Source organism: Phalacrocorax carbo, chromosome 5 (assembly GCF_963921805.1).
Source record: "Phalacrocorax carbo chromosome 5, bPhaCar2.1, whole genome shotgun sequence".
Classification (NCBI taxonomy): Eukaryota; Metazoa; Chordata; class Aves; order Suliformes; family Phalacrocoracidae; genus Phalacrocorax; species Phalacrocorax carbo.
This window is the reverse complement of record NC_087517.1, coordinates 65,102,230-65,124,756: the sequence shown is the minus strand read 5'-3', so window position 1 is coordinate 65,124,756 and position 22,527 is coordinate 65,102,230. Positions and strand designations below refer to the sequence as shown.

General features: G+C 41.5%; 1 protein-coding gene and 1 long non-coding RNA gene across 5 annotated transcripts in view; both read left to right on the top strand.

Moving 5' to 3' along the window:
• The window catches only part of BBOX1 (gamma-butyrobetaine hydroxylase 1), a 38,635-nt gene extending 17,913 nt beyond the window's left edge, over window positions 1-20,722 (top strand). For all 4 annotated transcript variants that reach the window (XM_064452839.1, XM_064452837.1, XM_064452836.1 and 1 more), the window contains 5 exons: window positions 6,129-6,327; window positions 14,256-14,361; window positions 16,062-16,258; window positions 16,920-17,086; window positions 18,703-20,722. In XM_064452839.1, coding sequence (XP_064308909.1) covers window positions 6,129-6,327; window positions 14,256-14,361; window positions 16,062-16,258; window positions 16,920-17,086; window positions 18,703-18,863 — 830 coding nt within the window. In that variant the 3' untranslated portion in view covers window positions 18,864-20,722. The remainder of the gene's footprint in view (window positions 1-6,128; window positions 6,328-14,255; window positions 14,362-16,061; window positions 16,259-16,919; window positions 17,087-18,702) is intronic.
• On the top strand, window positions 6,334-13,889 carry LOC135313517 (uncharacterized). Its single transcript, XR_010373156.1, has 2 exons — window positions 6,334-9,665; window positions 10,279-13,889. It is a non-coding gene; the product is annotated as an uncharacterized LOC135313517 (long non-coding RNA).
• Window positions 20,723-22,527: the final 1,805 nt, after the last annotated feature.

The following is a 22,527-nucleotide window of genomic DNA, read 5'->3' as shown; positions in this document are numbered from 1 at the left end:
GTGATATTTTTTCCCAAAGCTGTAAGCATTGGCCAAACTTGATGAGGTTCACAGGAATGGCAAAGGGACATTCCTAGCACATGAACAACTTCTTTGCCAAACTTAACGCTTGAAAGAATGAAAGCATTAAAACTTCTCCTCTAAGGCAATGTAGAAATTTTGACTTGGCTACGTTACTCATTTTTCACTGGTCTAGGCTTTTGCTCCATTTTTCGTTGTCATTGAAGCTTTCCCACAATTATTTTTGGCAAATACTTGCATGGAAAAACCTCAGCCCGAACGGTTAAAGTTGACCCAAGTTACAAGCAAGTGAAACACGGCTATGGAGAGGTGTGAGGCGGCTCTGGTGGGGGAGCGCGCCGCCAGCTGTGCTCGCCGACCGACTGCTGCTGTACCTGGGCAAGGGCGGCGGCAGCCACTGGCTCAGGTTGAGCAAGCGTCTTCACAAGGCTCCACCAGGCGTTTTAACTGTCAAACATTTTCCCCTAAAATACTCTGTGTGGCTCATGTGCATTTTCTGAGCTGTATGGGTAAGACTCAGAAGCTTGATATGGAAAGATGACGGAAGAAGAAAAATCCATAGTTGTTCACTGAGGAAGTCCTGGATATCTCCAACTGCGGTCACAGCAATAACCATTTGGTGCTCAGCCATGCACAGAGTCATAATCGTCATTCTTCCCTATGTATGTCTCTCTTTGGCCATTAAAAATAAAATGGCCTTGGTTTCAGAAGGCGTAACCTTTAGTTAAGAGTTAAAACCAATTTTCAGCAGGGAAAAAGTGTCACAAAATTCACAGCTCTTGTTGAAAAATGCTGTAAACCTGCCTCTATTATTTTTCATACTGGTACTCACAAAATTTTTCACCGTTCTTAGGCCCGCTCTGCTCTCCACCAAAAAACAGATTTTTAAAATTTTTATTCCATGGGATCATGCAGGACATATTCCACAGCATAGTTCTGGGAGGCGGGGGGAGAGGCCAGGTCAAACAGAGACTATCACAAATCCTACGCCGTAGTGCTGAAAGGCTGCCAGTGTTCAATGGCCGGGAGAGACGTCCATGGGTGGGGGGAGGAAATGGTGACGACACCACCGACACCTATTTACTTGCGTTAAATGCTGTGGCAATAGTGCATCAGTCAGAACCATTCCAGTATAGCTAATAATAACGTTCTGAGATAGAAGGCATCAGGTGATGCCAGTGTGGTCCCCAGAGAGGGACCTGAACCTCAGGTAACCCTGCAGCTAATTGGTTAACCTCAGATGACCCCCAGAATGGTCCCCAGAGCTAATCGGTTGCCCTCAGGTAACCCCGAGGGCTAATCGGTTGACCTGGAGTAACCCCAGTGTGGTCCCGAGAGAGGGGTTTGACCTCAGGTAACCCCGAGGGCTCATCGGTTGACCTGGAGTAACCCCAGTGTGGTCCCCAGAGAGGGGTTTGACCTCAGGTAACCCCGAGGGCTAATCGGTTGACCTGGAGTAACCCCAGTGTGGTCCCCAGAGAGGGGTTTGACCTCAGGTAACCCCGAGGGCTAATCGGTTGACCTGGAGTAACCCCAGTGTGGTCCCCAGAGAGGGGTTTGACCTCAGGTAACCCCGAGGGCTCATCGGTTGACCTGGAGTAACCCCAGTGTGGTCCCCAGAGAGGGGTTTGACCTCAGGTAACCCCGAGGGCTCATCGGTTGACCTGGAGTAACCCCAGTGTGGTCCCCAGAGAAGGGTTTGACCTCAGGTAACCCCGAGGGCTCATCGGTTGACCTGGAGTAACCCCAGTGTGGTCCCCAGAGAGGGGTTTGACCTCAGGTAACCCCGAGGGCTCATCGGTTGACCTGGAGTAACCCCAGTGTGGTCCCCAGAGAGGGGTTTGACCTCACGTAACCCCAAGGGCTCATCGGTTGACCCTGCCTCCAGCCCCAGTGGTTGGAGAGGAGCTCACTGGGACCCACCCCTCTGGGAGAGCAGCATCTCTACACTGGAGCTCTGCCCGCCTGCCCACCCCATGGCACTGCCCGCGTTCAGTTTTATTTGAGGATGCTGCTGTGTTTGGAGCAGAAAGATGAAAGAGCTCCAGCTCTGTCGTCCCTGTCTCGTACAACTGAATCTCTGTGTACGTCTGTCTATACATACCCTCACCTAAAGCACTTACAGAGTTTGGGATATGTTTAAAAGCCACCAGCACGGTTTGAAACTTCAAAACAATGGTCTAGATTGACATTCATTAAGAGCCCACATTGCCAAGGATTAATCACCATCAACACATGGGTAAACAATTAGTCTTTAACAAGCTTGACCTAAATTGGCCACGAGCATAAAACAGCAGAGAGCTGGGATGCTGGGGTTCCCAGTTTGGCCCTGGAGTCGGTGTTGTGGTTTGTACAGCTTTTAAGGTGAGGGGGAAAGAGCACTTTTTGGTGAAGGAAGGCAGACCTGGAGTAGGATACTGGTTTTTTTTACCTTGTTTTTTTTTTCTCATTATTTGTTGGTGTTTTCTTCTTCTCCTTCCTTTGAAAGGATGAGGGACAGCACATCTCTTCTTGACTGTGTTGTTTCATTTCTGCAGACAGGACTTATTTGGGGTTTTTTCCCCGGTGTGTTTCCTGTTGCCCTGTAGGGTTACTTTGGCTTTGCCAGTTATCTTCTCTACCTGCCATACATGTAGGTTTTTCTTTTAATCTCTTTCTCACTTTACTTCTTGTACTTGTTTCCCATATTTCACATGTGCAGTTGTCTTTTTCTTTGTACTTATTTACTTTGTGTATGTTTTTCCTTAGCTATTTCATAAAATGCTGATTGCTGAGTTTGCTTTAGAACTTATACCGTGCTATAAAATGCTTACGCACAGTCACTGGTTACATTATCTTAGCGTCCTTATGCCTGTGTTTGAGGCAAGTCTTACATCTTGCTTACCTTGCTTCTACTTTTTTGTATGCAACAGGCCACCACTTTGGCTACCTTGCTCTGCGGTGGGTGGCCGTTCAGCTGTGGTGGTGAATGTCACTGTTGGGGTCCTCCTGAAGGACTATGGGTTTACCCGAGGGAAAACATTGAGAAAATATCATCCTGGGGAGGTTGCCAGCACTTACTCTAGACACGTATGCCCTCGGAAAAGAGTAGAGAAGCTTCCCTCCAGCAGGTTCCCAAGACTTCCTTCAGTTATGTGTGTCCTCAAAGAAGAATAATGGGACAGGCTTTCCCCTGTTAGCTGCCATCTGCTCTTGTGGACCACAAGAATTGGAGAGCAGCTGTTGTCTTTCCCTGAACCCTCCCCAAAAAGAAGGGCTCCAGCAGCACCGTCAACCTGCTCTCCTGTGTAACACACCTCCTCTCCGGGCCAGAGCCCGAACACCTCTGTAAGTGTCCCAGGAGCTGCCAAGGCCTGGGCTGGGGGAACAGGTTGCCTGCACTTCTCTCCTGGCTGCACTTCTGAACTCCTCAGGGGAGTCGCAGGACGTGGGTCACCCTTGGGTGAGCGTGGGCACGTTCCCTTACCATTTACCATGAGCCATCCAAAGTCCTGATAATGAAGAGGCATGAGAGCCAAGTTCTAAATTCTTCGTCTCTGTGTGTCTGCATCTCACCTGCAGAAAGGAGAAAGCTGCCTGAAATCAGGAGGAATGAAGCAGAGGCATGGGACTTCTGTCCTAGGACAGAAAGGAGGCAGGAAAGGAAAAGCTATTTTTTAGGTCCATGTGAAGGGACTGCCTACCTCTGTAAACATTTGGGCTATTCCTATGGCTCTCACTGGATTTGAGAGTGCCTCCAACACAGGCTAAGACAACCTACTCTTAATTAGACCCAGTGATAAGAATTCCTTCTTACCTTTGTACTCAAACTCTTATGAGAGAGAAAATCCCAGTCTTGACACCTCTATTCAAGTCAAGGTTTCCAAATCTAAGGTTGCCTCATGGAGAAGAAAGGAGGTGCACTGGAAAAAGGACACAAAATAAACCAAGAAATAAAATAAAAGCAAGAAATAATAAATAACTCAAGGACCAGAACCTGATTAGGGGCAGCCAGAATGCACAGACACAGGGGTTTTAGCAAAGCAGAGCAAAAATACTTGCTGGGAAGACAGGGCTAGCTAGCCCCGGCTGAGTGCCTGGTGGGAGCTGTCCTCTCTGCCTCTAGTGCAGCAGCTCAGAGGACGCTGGGTTTGGTTGCCAGAGTGCACCCAAGCGACCTGCAGTGACACACCAGGGGTTACAGTCAGCATGTGCTCCTGGAGATCAGAGGGGACAACCAAGGGCTTTGCCCTAAGACCTTGGCTACAGTAGTTGAAGTTGTGGCTAAAGCATCACCTTACCTTCAATGGTGACTAGATGCCAAGATCAGTGCTAGAGGAGTTGTGTGTTTTCCCCTGGGGAAGCCTAAGCAGGTGAGGGATGTATCCTGGCACTTAAAGTAGGCAGAGTAGGACTTACGCTGTGAGCAGTTACTGTGCCTTCCCACGGCGTGCCTGGGGGCTTCGTGTCTGTCTGCCTGGCTGGATGTGTAACAAGCCTTTCCTTTTCCAGGTGCAGACTCCAGCACTGTAATCCAGATCAAAATTTTAAGCGTGTACCATTTTGTTGAATGCAGAATACTGTAGGCATAATTTTTAGAACTTACTCATGTTGGAAGAGCAGATTTAGATTGTGTAACCCTTCATAATGTGGAAAATTTGCCTAGATTTCATGATCATACCTAATTATTACTTTATTTTGTTGCTGTATGTTTATGCTTGTCTCTTCTGTAGAGTATTTTTACAAATAAGGCCACATTGCTGACACCAGAGTACATGTTTTCCTCAGAAAACAACACAGTTCAGAGAAATTTTTTTGTTTTCTAGTTACGACCTGGTATTTTAGTTTTATTTCTTCTCTCTATATTAGGTGACACCTACTTGGTAACTCTCTAACTCAAATGCTTTAATAATGCTTTTGAAAAATCTCAAAACCTATCCTAAATCAAAGCCAATAACCATTGTAAGAGCTGGGGTACGAGAAAATAGTAATAAGAATTGGTCATGCATTAAAAATCCCCATCTGCAGATACAAGTATAGATATACTGTTAGAGAAAGGTACAGGTTTAACAGTATTTGCACAGCTGTAAACACACAAAGGGATGAGGCTAAGCAGCATTTCATTTGAAAGCTTTGGATGATGCACTGTGCAGCTGCTGCTGGTTTGAGGGGACAAAAAGAAAGAAGAGGGGAGCAGCAAAAGGTCTGAAGGAAAGCCAGGCTCAAAAGCCCTTTCCATTCTGCCTGCAAGTCTCTACCTGCCTCTACCAAATGGCTGCACAAGGTCTATTCAGCAAGCAAATGTCTGGTTATGGTATAGCAGTTCTAACACTCTTCTATGGTCATATGCTCTTATAATCAATTTTGTTTAAGAATAGGCATGACGTAACTTCTGGCTCATCACTCAATCTTTCCAGCATTTTCTTTACCTCCTGGCAGTGCTTGGATTTGTTAGTGCCTTGGGCGCTCGTTTGCATCTTCCTGAAATCAGACAAATGCTCACAAAAGCATCTGCAGAAGAAAAGACAAGGAATTGCACCATCCTGCAGAATTTAACTTAACCGGATACGATTTCATGAAGACAAATCTACAAAAGAAAATTGATTGGTCACTTATGCAATTGATGTAGTTACTCTGCTTCTAACGTGTTATATTGATGTATGTCTTCTCCTGTTCCTTCATCAGGAATATAATCTTATCATTATTATCTATCCATAAAAAAATACCTCTGAGGGAGATCTCGGGGTGCTCCATGCTATTTTACCCTAATGAGAAACTTTCAAAGTAGTCTCAGTTTCACATTTTCACTCTTGTGGTTCACCAGCACAGACAGAAAAAGGAACATGCACATTTCTGATGTACTGTTAACAAAAAAATATCTCTTTCAAGTAGTCTTCTGTTCAACTTCTGATTTAAAATTTTTTAACTGCGATGTTTTGTTGAATTTGATCTTACAGATTGCTTGTTTTCCGTGCAAATTCAGGGACCCAGTTCCAGGTGGTTGACTGCAGGATTGATGGTGTATTCACAAATGCATAGAAATCCCATTAACTTCATACTTCGACGATGTCCTGAGCTTTGATGCGATAAACGGCAAAGCACTTGTTTCTCTGTTTCTTCCCCTTCAGAACGCCAGTACTGGGGATCAGACCTCCAGCTTCCTGAAATACCTTTTGAAGACATCATGTACAATGACGAAAGTATGTACAAGTGGCTGTGCACCCTAAAGAAAGTAGGAATCGTGCTGCTAACAGGAGCTGCTACTAGGCAGGGAGAGTTGGTTAAACTTGGCCACAGGATTGGGTTCCTGCGTCTCACTTTCTATGGGTGAGTTTGGTTTTTAATATCCTTGCTTTGCTGGCTACGTAATCACCTGTAACGTATTTCACTTCAGCTTGCTGGACCTCTTTTGTTGAATTAATTTATTAAAACAAGGTGAATATTTTTCTTCTCTGCATGTTATAAAACGTGATCTCACTTAATGTTCTGTATGAGAAGATTGCTCTGCTATCAGAGGCAGGGTACACAAAGAGCAGCAACTATAATGTGAATTGCTGAGAGAAGGAAAGATGCCTCAAAATAGATAATGCCAAATTAAAAATAACCACAAGATAGCCATGCTTATCTATGCCACAGACAAATCAAAAATCCCTAATCCAGCCCCCTCCCTAATAGAGCAAGTTATCTGTACTGAAACTTTTTCTTAGCCTGATTTTTGAGTCATGGAAATAGGTAAGACTTAGATGAAGTTACTGCGTTTCACATCACTGAGATGGGCAGAGCACTCATCTCCCTGCTTTCAGCTGAGTCTGCTGGAAAGCTACCACCAGTCCCAGCAAGCATTTTTTTAAAAAGCTGGGTTTTTTGCAAAAATAAGGGCTCAGCCTGCAGGAGTGCAAGCCTGAACTTGTAAATCATCCCTTTGATGCCAAGAGGTGGTAAACTGAACCTCTACCTCCCTCAAGCACCTACTAGGCAAGTAAACAAATTATGATGGTAGCTCATGTCTTGCTGAGCTGAGTCTGTGACCTCCATCTAGCCAAGTAAAGGAGCAGTGTTATTAGCTAACATATTGCCCTGTTCCTCACCTCCAGATGTTGGTATAATTTTTTACAACGTATATCCAAAAAACCTATTACTTGGATGTGTATTTAGTCTTAAAAAAAAAAAAGACAAAAATAGATAGTAACACTTAAATATAGTTGTGATTGGTGCCTGAAAAGCCACCAAAACCAGAATATTCAGGGCTTCCCATCTGAAAAGCTCTCTTCTTCCCCATCATGAAATAAAAGATAGTAAAAATTACGGCACTAGATCTCCTTCACTCAGGTTGACCTTTAGTTAGGAGAATAAGCAAACAAACTATGTGGACAATAACCACTGTCTCTTCCTTTCTCTAAAAAAAAAAAAAAAAAAAAAAAAGGGGGGTGGGGGTGGGGGGAAGGAATCCAACCTTGGCCAGAAAGACCACATTCCCTCAAGACTGCAAATCAGAAGGAAAGATTTTCTGCTCCTTAACACTCCTGTGTGAAGGCACATATGAACACCCTGCTGGAATATGCAATGCAGATGACGACGGTAAAAGCAGCTCTGCGATACCAGAGAAATACGTTAACTCAGAGTATTAATTGTGAGGTGAAGGGGAGGAAGGTGAACAAAAGGTCCCTTCTTCATGCTATGACGCTTATTGATACTTCTGTTACACTTTCATTTTGCAAGTGTTTTTCCATCACTAGCTATGGAGAAAGATGTCATTGATGTGGCTGGCTTTGAGATTTAGTGAACAATTTCTAAGAGGCAGAGAAATAGCTATTGTGATATACTGGCAACTTCTAGCAGTGTATAAGTTGCTTTTGATCCCATGTCCATCCTCCATTTTTGGTTCATTTATGTTGAAAGTCAACCTGTTTGTGCAGAGACTTTCCCCATGCTTCAAATCAGGAAAACTGGCTCAAGGAATCCTCTAGAACTCAGCATATAGAACAGCCTGTGAGAATGTTGTCATTCTTTTTTTTTTTCCTTCTTCTATTGTTTTCCAGAAAGAAGGGATGGAGAGAATAACTGCCTTAAAATGCCATGAATATTATGAGTTTTTGTCAGTCCCAGCAGCCATGATAAATATTTGTAAAGCTTTAAAGGGAGTAGTGTATAAATGTACTAGGGTAGTTAAGATAACGTACTTTCACTGAGGTGTGGTTTCCTCTTTCTGCTTACTGTGCCAGAAGGAAAGGCAGTTTTCAAAGTTCACTGGGATTCAGTCAGGTTAATCCTACTGAAATAAAAGGGAGCAGATCCCCCTGGTCGACTCAGAAGCCTCCTCCAGCACTACAAAACATTTTCTACCGTTAAAAGCATTCTCAATGTCAAGTACTTTTATTTTGGCAGCCTCCTACAGTCTCAGTTCGAAACTTGCATTATTATGAAAATAGTATTGCTTTATATTTCTGTTTTGACATGATCCTACTTAACAGATACTAGGAGATTCTTAGGGGTATCCAACCCTGATCATATCTGAGGGTGTTTCCCAGCTCTCCAGGGTATCTGAAGGATGAAACATTCGTTCTGTTTGTATCCAGACAGCTGCACAATCATTTTGAGTTAGGAACAAATATAGCAAGCCACAGATAACAACACAAAATATTGGTTCTTTGTTAAAGCATATCACTAAAAAAAATATATCTCCAAAATACTGGGGTGGGGAGAACAACAAAAACCAAAACGATGGGGGAGGGGGAACCACACAACCCCCTCAACCTGTACCATGGATTTGTGCTTAGGTTACAACAGAACCTTTAGTTGCTTTCCTAAGTTTCAGCGATGAGGAACTGGGTCTAGAACAAGTTCCTAGATCCTAAAACTAGAAATCATCTTTAATTCTTCTAGACTAACATTCTTGACATGGCAGCCTGCTGTGTTTCACCTATTGTCCATCTGCTGAGCCCTGTAACATGTTTTTCACTGAGGCATACAAATGTTTTTGATAATTAACTCAGCGGCATTGTAAGATACAAAGGAAATCTACCATTCTGCCTGGTACTCTGCCTCAGCTCTTCATCATCCGTGCTGTTTAAAATTACTGCCAACTGTTTGAAACATCCAGATTGTGATAACTCTGCTATATTTAAGAGAGACTGAAAAGTCCCTTACTGTATAAATGTGCACTAACTGTGAGGATATGCTTTCCGTGTCTAAGTTCAGGTAACAAGTTATTCAGACTGCCCTAGGGAGACCTGTCATTTATCAGTTGTGTTGTCAGAATGTTGGGGTCTTTTTCCAATTAAAAGTTAGTCTTGCCCCTCACTGACTCTTCCCTAATATGATTATAAACAGTAATGATTGTTAAATGCTTCATCTTGTTTGAAGTTAGCTTAAATTAATGTTTACTCTTTTTAAAGATGGTTTCAATAAAAGTAATTTGTCAGGATGAGTTCTGAGTCTTTGAGATATGGATTTTAAAGTGTTTTAATACATCCTGCAAAGAACCTCTCACCTTTTAATGTTCCATACAAGATCAAGGTTGAAATGTGACCTTGGTTCACACCATTAAGCAAGTAAAGGTTAGAGCTCTGTTCACTGTTTAAATCATATTTACTATTGATGTTGATTAAACCTTATTTTTGTTTCCTTAAGTATTAGGCTTCACAGTAAAGGAACAATAAAAGCCTGTAAGTCTCCTTGCTTTTTCAAAACCTATTTGCTAATTCATGTATTAATTAAGCTGCAGAAAGAGGGTTTCAATGTTATGAAAATCTTACGATTGACTAAGAATGCTGCATTTAAAAGAAAACATACTTAGTCAGAATACTTTGTTTAGTTGAGGGTTTGGGGTTTTCTTGCTTTTGAACCACAGTTTTAGTATTTGAAAGTCTTGAAGCCTGGTTTTTATCATCCCAATTGAGCCACCATGGTTGGATTTACTCTAGGTCATTTGACAGTTGCTCATTATGTTTCTGTGTATGATTAGGTTGAATTTGCAATATTAAATTAAAATCTGAAGAGCTTAATGTCAAAGAGAGCCTGAGATCCAAAGACCAGTTTTGCAGACTAGTCTGGATTTCAAGTAACAAAAACCAGCTCTGCCACAGGGTGAGGTCAACAAGCTACGTACAGACCAATGTCCAGCGCTGGAGGGAGAAAAAGCCTGTGTGCTCCAGTGCTAAAGGGAAGGCAGAGTTATAAAAGGGGTAGGATGTGTCTGGTACAATGTGCATATTAGCAGAGCCAAGACTTTATGGGGGGGGAGAACCAAAACTGCTGAACACACTTTTCTTTTTTCAGAATATGCTGCCAGCTTGCAAGGAGAGAAAGTAATTGTACGCCCAAAGGCAGCCTGCTCTGGAGTTCAGAGCCAGACTCCGTGAGCTGATTTGGGGCGAGCGTGCTTTCGTTTCTCCAGTTCAGAGATCAGACACTGTTTAGCTGCCTCCAAGATGCACCGTAAGGATGCCTGTGTTAAGGCTATACAGTAAAGGCTTACCTATTCAAACACAGCACTCATAGTAATGCAAAGGTAAGCTTCCAGAACTGTAGAGCCCACTTATCCTGCCAAGGAGGTGTACAAGATGAAGGATACTGCCTGCCTTTGAGGAGTTCTGGCACTGGATGTAGTCTATAGGAAATATTTTACAAAAGCATCACCTGTTTGCCTGTGTGTGGCTTACAGACCTCTGTATGGTTTGAGACACTGCTTGTGAGCACTGTCTTCTCAATGCATTGTAAGGAGGAGTTCTTTCTTTTTCTTCGGTTTAAGAGGAGTTTCTTTAATTACAAAGGCAGTAAACAGAAAGTTGGGTTGCAAAATACCGCTTAAAAGCGTTGCTTTCCATTTTCCTGCACGACTGTCAACCAAGTCCCCTTCTCTGTGCACGTGCGCACATGTTGCACCCTGACATCTTAATGTTCAGCTGCTGTCATCGCCTTACTGGTGATGTTAATGATTAATGCTTTGAAATTTTTAAAAAATTATTCTGCAGACCAAGTTTTTTTCCTTAAGAGCCTCTTAAAAAAAAAAAAAAAAGGGGGGGGTGGAGGTGAGTGGGTGTTTCTCAAATACAGGAAAATACAAGCAGGATTGTGCAGAAACTTTCAGTTATTATTATGTGTAATGGTTTAAGAAACCATCCATAAAGTATTTTTTAAACGCTGTCACAAAACTAGTTTCAAATGTTTTAATACAGATGTGTGTGAAGTGTAACATGCTAAGCATATCAGAAGATAGTTAGAGAACTGTACTCAAACAGTTTCATAACCCAGTGTTTGTTAAATGTGTAATTCATCACCTGAGGTCTTGAAAAAGACTTCAATGGCTTTGGCTTATTTTTGGATATTTGGGGGGGGGGGCTAAGTGTTTCAAAAGGAAAAAAGTTATTTAACCCGCCTCAAAATATTATGGAGAAGAAAAGACTTCTTTCTTTCCCTGTAGTACCTTTCCTCCTAGTTTAACCTGTTTCATTTTCAGCTATAGTTACTGTAGTGCCTGGTCTTGTTGCTCTTACATATTTCTTACAGAAGCAGAAAATCCGTCAAGTTTTCAGTCTTAACATAGACTTAGAGCAGCATTTTATAGTCCATCTCTTCACCTCTAAAACAGAAGTTCATTTCTTACTGGCATCCAATTCTGAGGTGGCATTTACAACTGTAATAAAATAATAACTTTGGGTAATGCCCCTGCTATTTCACTAGCAGCCAAATACAAGGCCTACCAAATATTATAAATAACAGGATAAATTTGGAATTGACAGGCTTGCCAAATAAAACATTACCTCAACAGGGCCTTGAATTTTTAACTGAAATATAACAGCAATGACTATAACCCTGGCACATGGCAAAACAAAAGCCTTTTTTCTTGTCTAGTTGTCTGTTTGGTAAATGCTACCTAAAATGTCATTACTGTAAAAGTGGAAACATTCTCTCTCGCAGCCATGTAACAACATCAAGGGGTTCTACACTTTTAGATTAACGTTTTTCTTTACTTCTCAGGCGCACAACTCCACTAACAAGGTCTCCAGTCATACCACAATTCATTTCTCCAACTGCTCATGCCCTAGACGTGCTCCTCCCCTGTTCTGAAGCCTTGTCCAGGGCTTGGGGTGGCAGGAGGGGCTTCTTGCGGGGCCCCAGCACTCCCACTGAAGCAGCCAAGCCCTCTGCACCTCCCAGAGGGCTTCAGCTGCAAGAGGAGGACACCAGTCCCAAGCGTCTTGTGAATGAGGCCTAGATTTTTAATGAAGGGCAAGACAAGATGATTCAGGTGTGGCTTCAGTTCCTAGTGCAGCGGTTTTGCAAGAGCGAGGATGCAACAGACAGGCTCGTTTTCTGCCCAGGGAGGCTAAGCCCACGTTGCCGCTTAATGCAAAAAATTGCTACACCTGCCTGGTGCCAAATTTCCTCCTCTGTCAGACAGCCTGAGCAACTGATGCTGAAATCTGACCCTAATTACTAACCATAAATGATTCCACTCCTCTTTGCTCTCCCGGAGGGCCAAGAGTCCTCTGACACTACCCACATTTTCTTCCTTTACTTCTCATGTGCTCTCCCTATGACCGAGCTGATAGTTCAGCTCAGAGGAGACTTTGAGAAAGTAAGGTTGATTTTTTTTTCACATCCAGTGCTGAGCTCTGTATTCGCATTGCTGACTTTAAGTCAGTAACAAGCTTTGACCGAAGCTCCTCGCGTGGAAGGGAAGCTCCCGGGGACCAGCTCCCCTCGCAAAGCGTATCACCGTGAAAGCACGACCGCTTTTGCAAAACCTTACAAGGATTTTATAAAGTACCTCCATTCTGGCAGTTGTGTACATTGCATATAAATGAGACAATTAAAATGTGTTATTGTTTTAGAACTATCAAGTGACACTGGAGCCTTTTAAATTAAAGATCTAGTGAACCTAGCTACCTTCAATACTAATGACAAGGATGATATAACGGGCTATTTTTTGGCTGTAAAATTGGAAACTATGGAAGTGTGGTTGACATTATCATACTTGAGTACTGAAGTCATGTACTGATGAGTATGTGCTGTACCAAATAATAAAATTATTTCTCCCAGGCAGTTGAACACATTTGCAAATATTCAAGGGGGTTTTCCCTCAGGCAATTTTATAAATTTAGGTTTTAGCATTTTGCATAGTTTCTATACTAAATACCACTCCTAGAACAAAAGTGTTAGTGTACTATATATAAATCATTTTGGTCTGCATGTTCCTTAGCCTATTTTCTTTTTAAACCATTATTAAGAAGTAATGCTAGATGCAAACCATCTGAAACATAATATATTTGGTCTATAGTATTTCACAAGGGAAAATGAGTTTCATATTTTCTTTTAAATCACTTATGCTCCTGTGATTACATGGACTATGTATGGTGACCTACACTTTTCCAGACAAACGTTTGGATCTATAGCATGCTTCTGCTGAGGACTGTCTTCAATCACGTGAGCTCTGTACAAACAAAACCTCTAGTTCTTGGTCTTAAATTCTCCTGCGTGGTGTGTCACTCGAACAGATTCTGGATGTGCTGCAGCACAATGTATTCATCTCTGTGTCATACAGCTAAGACTTTGTTTTGTTGTCAGTAAACTTTCTTACTGAACTTTGTAAAATTTCAAGACAAACTGTGTAACAAAAGAAATGGGGGTAGTTCTCTGCAAGAGGATCAGAGAAAGGGAAGAAGTCTTTCATCAAGACATTTTCCTTTAGCAGCAAGTCTTCAAGTTACAGGAGAGATCCCCCTGCAAAGAGTACTCTATATTTTTTAAGATCATAAAGCTTTAAAAATAATTTTTAGGGAAAGTTACATACCCTTTAACAATTTCATATTTCATTGATAATGTGCTCCACCTGGCAGGGAAAAATGGAAGGTTGATAAAAAGAAATGGGCCAACTTCCACTCTCATATTTCTGAAAACTCAGTAATAAGATGATGATTTATCGTAGCAGATACCTCTTGGCTAGTGTCTTCAACTGATCTTTGCATTCAGCAAAGTGCCGCCGCTGGAAAGCCATCGTTCTTCTAGATCCTACACTGGGGCCAGAGGTCCTTTGGAACACTTGAGTTTGAACCTAGGACTGCTGAAATAAGCCTTCTTTGCTAGGGTGGGGGGACACTCCTAAATCATTATTTCCTTATAATTTTACAATATTGTAATGTTCAAAGACAGAATGAGTCTTTTGTACTGTGATTTCACAGTTTCAATGTGTACTGTCTGGCATGCTGGCTGGCTGTTTTAATATGTTTTCTCTTTTCCCTTTCATTATGAAGACCGACTTGGCAAGTGCAAGACAAAGCAGATGCTAACAATGTGGCTTACACAACCGCAAAACTATGTTTTCACACCGATTACCCTGTTCTGCAGCATCCACCTGGGGTAAGGTGAATCTACTGACTTTTTCACAGCACAAAAGGGGAAAGGGAAACATTCCTATAGCGTGAAACATGGTTAGCATTCAGTGACTCTGAATTTTGTCTTAAGAAGAGCAATGTAAAAATAACAATACATTAATCTGCATATAACAATCTATATGCACATGGGTACGCCGTACTTACATTATGATCTAAGTTCTGCATAACAAGCCCGTTATGTATGTCATCATTTTTAAATGGAAACTCACAATGTACTGAGAATATTCCCATATGAGAAAGCATTAGGGCCCTACATATGCTGTTGACACTACTTTCATTATGTCAAAGAAGTTGGGTGCCGACATGCTGTAGTCAAGTTGTGACTTCTTAGGACACATCTGTTCACCTCAGGGGGAGGAGATGTTAGAAGAAATATGATCAAGATGTTATATTCTGTTTTCTATAAATCGTTTGAAATTAGACCCTTATTTGCCCTTTCATAATTAGACAAAAAAGGGGGCATTTTGTAAAGCTGGACAACTACCAGAAATACATTTTCACCTAGTCCCTGTCCTATCAAAGCCTAATCCACATAATTCACCAGAGAACTGAAAAATAATAGGAACAGTTACAAAGGAACAAAGATAACACTGGGAAAGTTTGCATCTATAAGCTTCATTCCTACAATTCCCCTTCTCATGTTGTGGAGTATCTGTTGTTTCTATAATTAAACAAAAAACCAATGTGATTTATCCAAAAACAAGTGCCAAACACTTCACGCTAACATCACCTATTAAAAATCATTTAGATGATGTTCATTAACGTGGAGCAAGGATGGAGTAGGTCTTAATTAATAGACTTCAGTTTCCCCCTTCATGACCATCATCAAGGTCTGTGGGTCCAGCCGGCGAGGAGATTCTGGGGCAAACCCTGTTCTCCGCTCCTCTCTCTCCTCCTGGGTTTTTTTGCTTTTTCTCCTAGTCATCTCAGAAATGAGTCACTGTCACGGAAGGGAAAGGTGAACACCGTTACCATTGCTGTGACACGTATTTTGTGTGGTTTGGCCGAGACGAACGGTTACACTTTGTGTGGTGCTGGGCTCTCTAATGCCACGGGGAGTTTACTGCCTGTGTCAGCAGCTCAGATTTATGCTGGTGCAACTGAGAGCCTGGGTTAGACTTTCTGCTCCATCTTACGCTTTGGCAATTTCACTGTGAAGTGAAACGCAACTATGTTAACCCTACTTTATAATAGAGATGCTGGGCCTGTTGCCTTCTACAAGAGTCACCTTTTCCCCTCTGTAAGCAGATAATTCACAGTAGGTTTTGTTTCTGCAAGAGAAGGATAATCCTCCTTGGTGAGATAAGACTGCAATGCATTTAAAATTATATGAGTGCCACAAAGAGTGACTCAAAGGAAAGAAGGGAGACCAGAGCTTTGCGGTTGACTCACAGGTTGCAGGCATTAGAAGGTATCCCAAATGGGATGGATTTATGAACATGCTACTTTAATTTTCTGCCTGTGTGATAGCGGTGGCAGAGTGCTGTGAAGCTGCAGTAATGGGAACTCAGTCTTTTGCTGGGGTGGGGAACAAAAACAAAACACACACACCCCAAAAAAAAAACCCCCAAAGAAACAGAACCACAGATATGAGGGAACTGATACTAATGAACCGTTAAATATGCAAACATATTCTTCTCATAATGAGATGCTAATTCATTCCAGGTTCAGTTTCTCCACTGTATAAAGCAAACAGCTGCAGGAGGTGAAAGTGTAGTTGTAGACGGATTTCACGTATCCAACAAGCTGAAGGAACAAAATCCTCAAGCCCATCAGATCCTGTCCTCTACTGCTGTGGACTATACAGATGTTGGGGTGGACTACTGCGATTTTGCTGTGCAATGTAAACAAAGAATTATAGAGTGAGTAGTTTCAACAACATCAAAAAATAAAATCCCTGTTGCACGGTGGATTATGCGTTAGCGGGAGAAGGTCGCCTCCTGCCACCTTGTGGGGAAACACTGGTTTAACTTGGTCTGTAGTTATTGGGTTTCTTTTGTTTTGTTTTATTTCGTGGGGTATTTTTGCTTTGTACCACCACAGCATAGTTTTCCTCGTTTGGTTTTGCCACACACCGGCAAGAAGTGGTGGTAATTAGAGCAGTTCCTAGGTACAGACAGGCTAACAGCAGCTGGGTCTGTTACTAATTCCAGCCGATGTGTATCTGTATCTGTACCAAAAAGAAGCCATAATTTGAAGCATTTAGATTAAGAACTATATATTATAAAAATGCAAATGATCATAATCTCCTCTGAATTTAAAGAGTTTACAATTCTATAATTAAAATGTATAGAATGCAGATGTTTGAGGAATTCAAGTGTCTACACTTTCTTCCTGATTATTCCTTTTCCTACTTAGGCAAAATTATAAAAATCCAACCCAATAACAATCTGAATTTCACTACAGAAACATTCTGAAATTCCAGAAGGCGAGTTCAACCAAAGACGGTTGCTGTTTAACCATCTTAAAATGTTTCAGTAACAACATAATACATTCCTTTTCCTTTCCTTCTCTGTTTCATAGCGTGGATTCCAGAGGCCAAGCAGTTCGCATCAATTATAATAATGCAACAAGAGACACAGTGTTTGACATACCAGCTGAGAAAGTGAGGCCATTTTATGCAGCTCTAAAGGAATTTGATGATTTATTAAACAGCGCAGAGCACAAGTTTGCTTACAAGCTGAAACCAGGTCAGTAAGTTGCTTCTCCTCACAATGATTTTTCACATGTTCTTCCTAACAGTCAAAACACTTGAGCATTGTTAGCACTGGTACTTTATTTCATACTGCATCCTTACATTCCTTTCATAGATTTCTTTTGCCATTGTTACACTATAAAGGATAAAAAAAGAAAGGCAGGAGGGGGACAGAGTCTATCTATTGATTAGTCCAATGTACTTTTAAACTACATCAAAAATCCATACCATATAGGAAATTGTAACTTGTCATTTCAATAGCAGCACAGACGGGAAATATCAGGCGCAAGACTGCTGTGCCATCCCCGTGCAGTGTCTGTTCATTAAACGATGCACAATCACATACTTCCTCCTCTGCTTCATTTGATGCAGAGTACGGACGTTAAGCCAAAGTACAAGTCTGTCTTTATGACACTTGAAGTTGTTAGTGGAGCACCTTCCCAACGGCTGCAGGAGTCGCAGAACATCTAGGAGATGATACAGATCCTTAATGTGCATAGCGATGAAGGAAGCTGAATAGGACCATGGGGAATTGAGTTATCGTCTTTGCTTAGACACCAAATGCCAGTGTAATGCTGGACGAATTGCCAAAGGCCGCTGCTGCTGTGCTGCTGTGTCTGGGTGGCCTATGCAAGACATCTGGAGGCAGATTTGCAGAAGTGCTACGTGCTCTAAACTTCAGCTAGAGTTGTACAGGGCTGTGTTTGGAACATAAAACATGCTGCAAAAATGCCCTTTACTCTTCAAAAGTCAGTCTGGCATATATTTAATTACTTTGGCCATAATCTCTGTTCTTTCATTCCCTGGCTATAAAACAAAGATATGAATAGTCCCTCATCTCTCAAGAGGTGTTACAAAAGTAAATTCATTAGTATATCTGACTGCCTCCTGTACTATGATGCTAGTGTCTTTAAAACATCTACGTGGAAATTAATCTCCCTCTATTGGGAACATGCAATAAAATATTTTATAAAATCACATAATAAATGGTAAACCAAAGTACCTCACATTACATTAGTACCATCCATTCCATCAATTAACACTCCAAAATGGTGGTAGAGGGGAGGGGGAGAAGGAAAGAGAGACTATAACATTATTTAATTAGAGATTTATCCTAACGGTGGCACGCAAGGGAGAAAAAATACAATTGCACGCTAGCCTTAAATATGTGATTTCCTAGTTTTCAATGGCTTGACTGTGTCCTCATAAAATTCTTATAATGGGGATAGTAATGCAGGATGTGTACAGTACACGTAGTATCAGACTGATCAAGTAAAAAATCGTCCTAGTGGATTTTTTTATCCTTCCTGTGGATTTGCTGTAGGTGTCTTTCACCTCAAGACCTGCCTTTCTCAGCAGGGACTCCCCTACCACTCTGCTTTTTAACTCCTGGCTATACAAGAAAAGAAGCAGAGGTCAAAAGGAACCTGCCCTCTCTGGTTGGGAACAACCAGCTAAATTAAAATTACTGTGTCATTGCTGTGTATCTCCAGCTGAGCCACTTGACATTATTGATCCCTAACTGTTAATATAGATCTACCTCCAGGTTATCTGTTTGAAGGAATCAGCTATAACATACTGAATATTAAACTTTGTGCAATGTCTTTATAGGGGACATAGTGACGTTTGATAACTGGCGTGTGCTTCATGGTCGCCAAAGCTACCAGTCAGGATCAGAAGTGACTCGTCACCTGGAAGGTGCCTATGCAGACTGGGATGTGGTCATGTCAAGGCTCCGGCTCCTCAGGAAGAACATCCTGAATAGGGACTGAGCTTTCTTCTAACTAGCACGAGCAAAAACTAGATTGTCTAACCTAAAAAAAAAAAAATTAAAAATTAAGTTTTCTTTTCAAAAACTAACATCACAAATATATTCTTGAGTTCCGTTAGATAAGAAACCTGTTGTTCATAACAATTTAAGGTTTATCTGTGTCCTGGTCTTTGAATCTATAAAATGCATTGTTACATCTTTCAGTTTATTTCCTTTTTTAAAATCAGTGCACAAAATGGCTGGAAACATTATCACTTTACTGGGCTGACTGGGTATCAAAATGCCTTAATTTTTGTCTACAAATATACCTGCCCTCCCTAGAAAGCTTGGAAGGGACCATCAAAAAAGAGCTTATGAGTATTACTTACTAAAGATTTGTTATGAACAACACCTTCCTCTACTTTCAGAGAAGCATTCTTTATTGCGTAAATCATAACTCACATTCATTATCAAAATAAGCAACGACTGCAGCAGTTGTTTTTATATACACACCTTTCTAGGTAGAACTCCACTTTAATATAAGGTCTCATTCAGCAGATGCTGTATTGTGTATATCCCACTGTACATGTGATGACTAACACAGCCACAAATAACTTCTACTCTATTTCTAAGTCCATAAACTACCACAGAATGTGTCATATTTATTTTACTCTGCATTAGGAATAGAAATAAATCTCAGTGCAGAGGTGGCAGATGGGGTCAGAAATCCCATCAGATGCTGTGCAGAGATGTAATTAAGATCTGCAGGGCAGATGGACTTTTGAGTAAAGTCAAGAAAAGGAATGCCGATGCCACTTTGCAGCTAGAAATCACAAAGCACGAGGTGGTTATTGACTCCAAACTTGACAGAGAAGTGGTGACTGAACTCAGATCCCTTTTTGATACACCAAATACAAGAGCATGCCACCGATAGACTTGGTCAGCAGGATATTTTTCCTCTAGGTTGCATTCTGAAGAGAGATCATGCTGCGTAAAAATTACTGCAGCCAAAGTAGTGTTTTTTCCCTATATTCAGATGCCAAATTGAAAGAGAAATAATTTTAAAATACATGGGTTTATACCCAACAATATGTCCACTGAGTTTATTCTTCACAGTCCTTATAGCTGCAGAGTTACCAGGATGCTCTCTCACCCGTGCTGAGAGCCTGGCAAAATAACCACGCCTCCACCCTCAGGTATGCTCCGTTCAACTGTTCATTTTCGAACTATTCCCTGAAACTCTAATAAAGCCTAATCTCTTCCTGGTAGGCTAAAAGAGTAGAACTACAGAATTAAATAGCTGTAGAATTAAATTTGTTGATACAAAAAAGAACCCCACCCAATATAAGTAAAAGCCTAACATAAGCTTGCAAACACTTCCATAGCTTCTACTCATCATTTACAGTCAGAAGGCATCTCAGATGAATAATCCAACAAAACTAAATTAGGATTTGGTCATGACCTAGCATAGCATGCTTCGAATCCCTTCCTCGTTCGTAAGTAGTGAAATGTTTTTATCAAAATTTTGGCATAAAGACATAGTGTAACAAAACTGGCTTTTAGTGGTAATTTGATTCCTCAGTGCCTCCTTTAATAATTAATTTTGGAAACATGAAGAAAGAATTTTTGCCTTTCCTATAAAAGGGGGAGAAGATGAGGAAAGGTTAATAAGTATATTTTGTAAGACGCCAGCAGTACTGTGCTTTAACTGTGATATTTTTCATATAACAATTTAGTGAAGATTGCTATTTATAACTTTAAAACAAGATATCTTGGGATTTATAAAATGGTTAATAGGGAAGAGATTTTCTCCTTTTATTCTGTACTTTTCTAAAACCTTTTATTTAAATTCCTTTTTATTAAAAGCTATTATGGAACTGATTACTGCTCTGGGCTCATATCTAGTCTCATGCATAATGTCTTGCATGCAGATATGAAGTCATTATTGTTATTTACAAATAATTGTGAATATGATTAAACCTGGGTCCGTTCAGGTTTGTCCCATATACTTAACATATAGTTAAAATACAACTAAACCCATAACTTTGAACAGCTGCGGGGAAAACATAACAAACAAAAAAAATGTAATCAAGGCTCTCAATGGATCTAATTTTGGTCAGTGAAGTATGCCCTAGTAAAAATTCACACAAGAGACCCCTGAAGGTCGTACTTTATGCCAGAGATTTGTTGTACTTTACATAACTACACCTCCTTGAACTATACACATTTCCCCAAAATACGTAGTGTCAATGTCAAATAACATAATAATAATAGTTAAAAAACAGGCAGCTTTGCAGACCGCAGGCGTATGCCACATACGCAGACAAGACGGGTGGGTGCTGTGGCTCCAAGTTCCCAACAGCACAATAACTGCTTGTATGCATTTTGCAGCATATAAATCCTTTAGTATTATATATAAACATAATTCAAGCTACTATATATTCAATAAAGTATGTCATGCAGAATAGAGTACAAATAATGATAAAATCTATTCATCAGTGGAAATGTGAAGTTCCTGCCAAATAAAATCTAGTCCCTGCAACACCTCCATGAACTATGGCGTGATATTCCACTTAACTGGGAAAGGGTCAGACTACCCACCCAAACCTGATGCACAATCACAACCTGTGTTTCTGGCTGCCAACCCTCTGCTCAACTTCTAGGATCCAGCTACTATCTATATCACAAATTTTAATTTTAAACACATTTACATATTACTATAGTTATACTGGGGAAAGAGAGTATTTCTGTAACTATCTGCAAAGTAGATCTCCTGATGACTATACTGGTACCTGGTCAGGCTAAATAACGGAGGAAGCCCAAGATGGGTTTATTTCCCCTTCACCTCCAAATCCACACCAAAGAATGATATTGCAAAGCTTTCAGATACATCTAGCTCTGAGCTGCCTGCGATACTGACGTGTGCAGGTCACCCAGCACTGGTACCCCAGCCTTCAGAGACTGCTAGGCCCAACTGCCTCTACCATCTCACAGCGGCATGAAAAATTAGCTGGCAATAGGTGTTTGCAGGACAACTTGGAAGAAGCTTTGGGCTGTATCCAGAGGGTGCTAATGGACATGATTTCACTTAGCTCTTTGTAGTTCAGAAGCTATAACGTCGTGTTACCTTTGTGCTGTTCACGGTATATCAACTCTCCAGCTGGTAGTCATAGAATCGTTAAGGTCGGAAAAGACCTCTAAGATCATCAAGTCCAACCATCAACCCAACACCACTATGTCTCCTAAACCATGCCCTGAAGTCCCACATCTACAAGTGTTTTAAACACCCCCAGAGATGGCGACTCCCCCACCTCTCTGGGCAGCTGGTTCCAATGCCTGACCACTCTTTCAGTAAAGAAATTCTTCCTAACATCCAGTCTAAACCTCCCCTGATGCAGCTTGAGGCCGTTTCCTCTCATCCTGTCGCTAGTGACCTGGAAGAGGAGACCAACCCCTACCTCGCTACAGCCTCCTTTCAGGGAGTTGTAGAGAGCGATAAGGTCTCCCGTCAGCCTCCTCTTCTCCAGGCTAAACAATCCTAGTTCCCTCAACCTTTCCTCATAAGACATGTCTGGAGAGCAGCAGACCCTTCACCAGCTTCGTTGCCCTTCTCTGGACGCGCTCCAGCACCTCAATGTCCTTCTTGTAGTGAGGGGCCCAAAACTGAACAAAATATTTGAGGTACA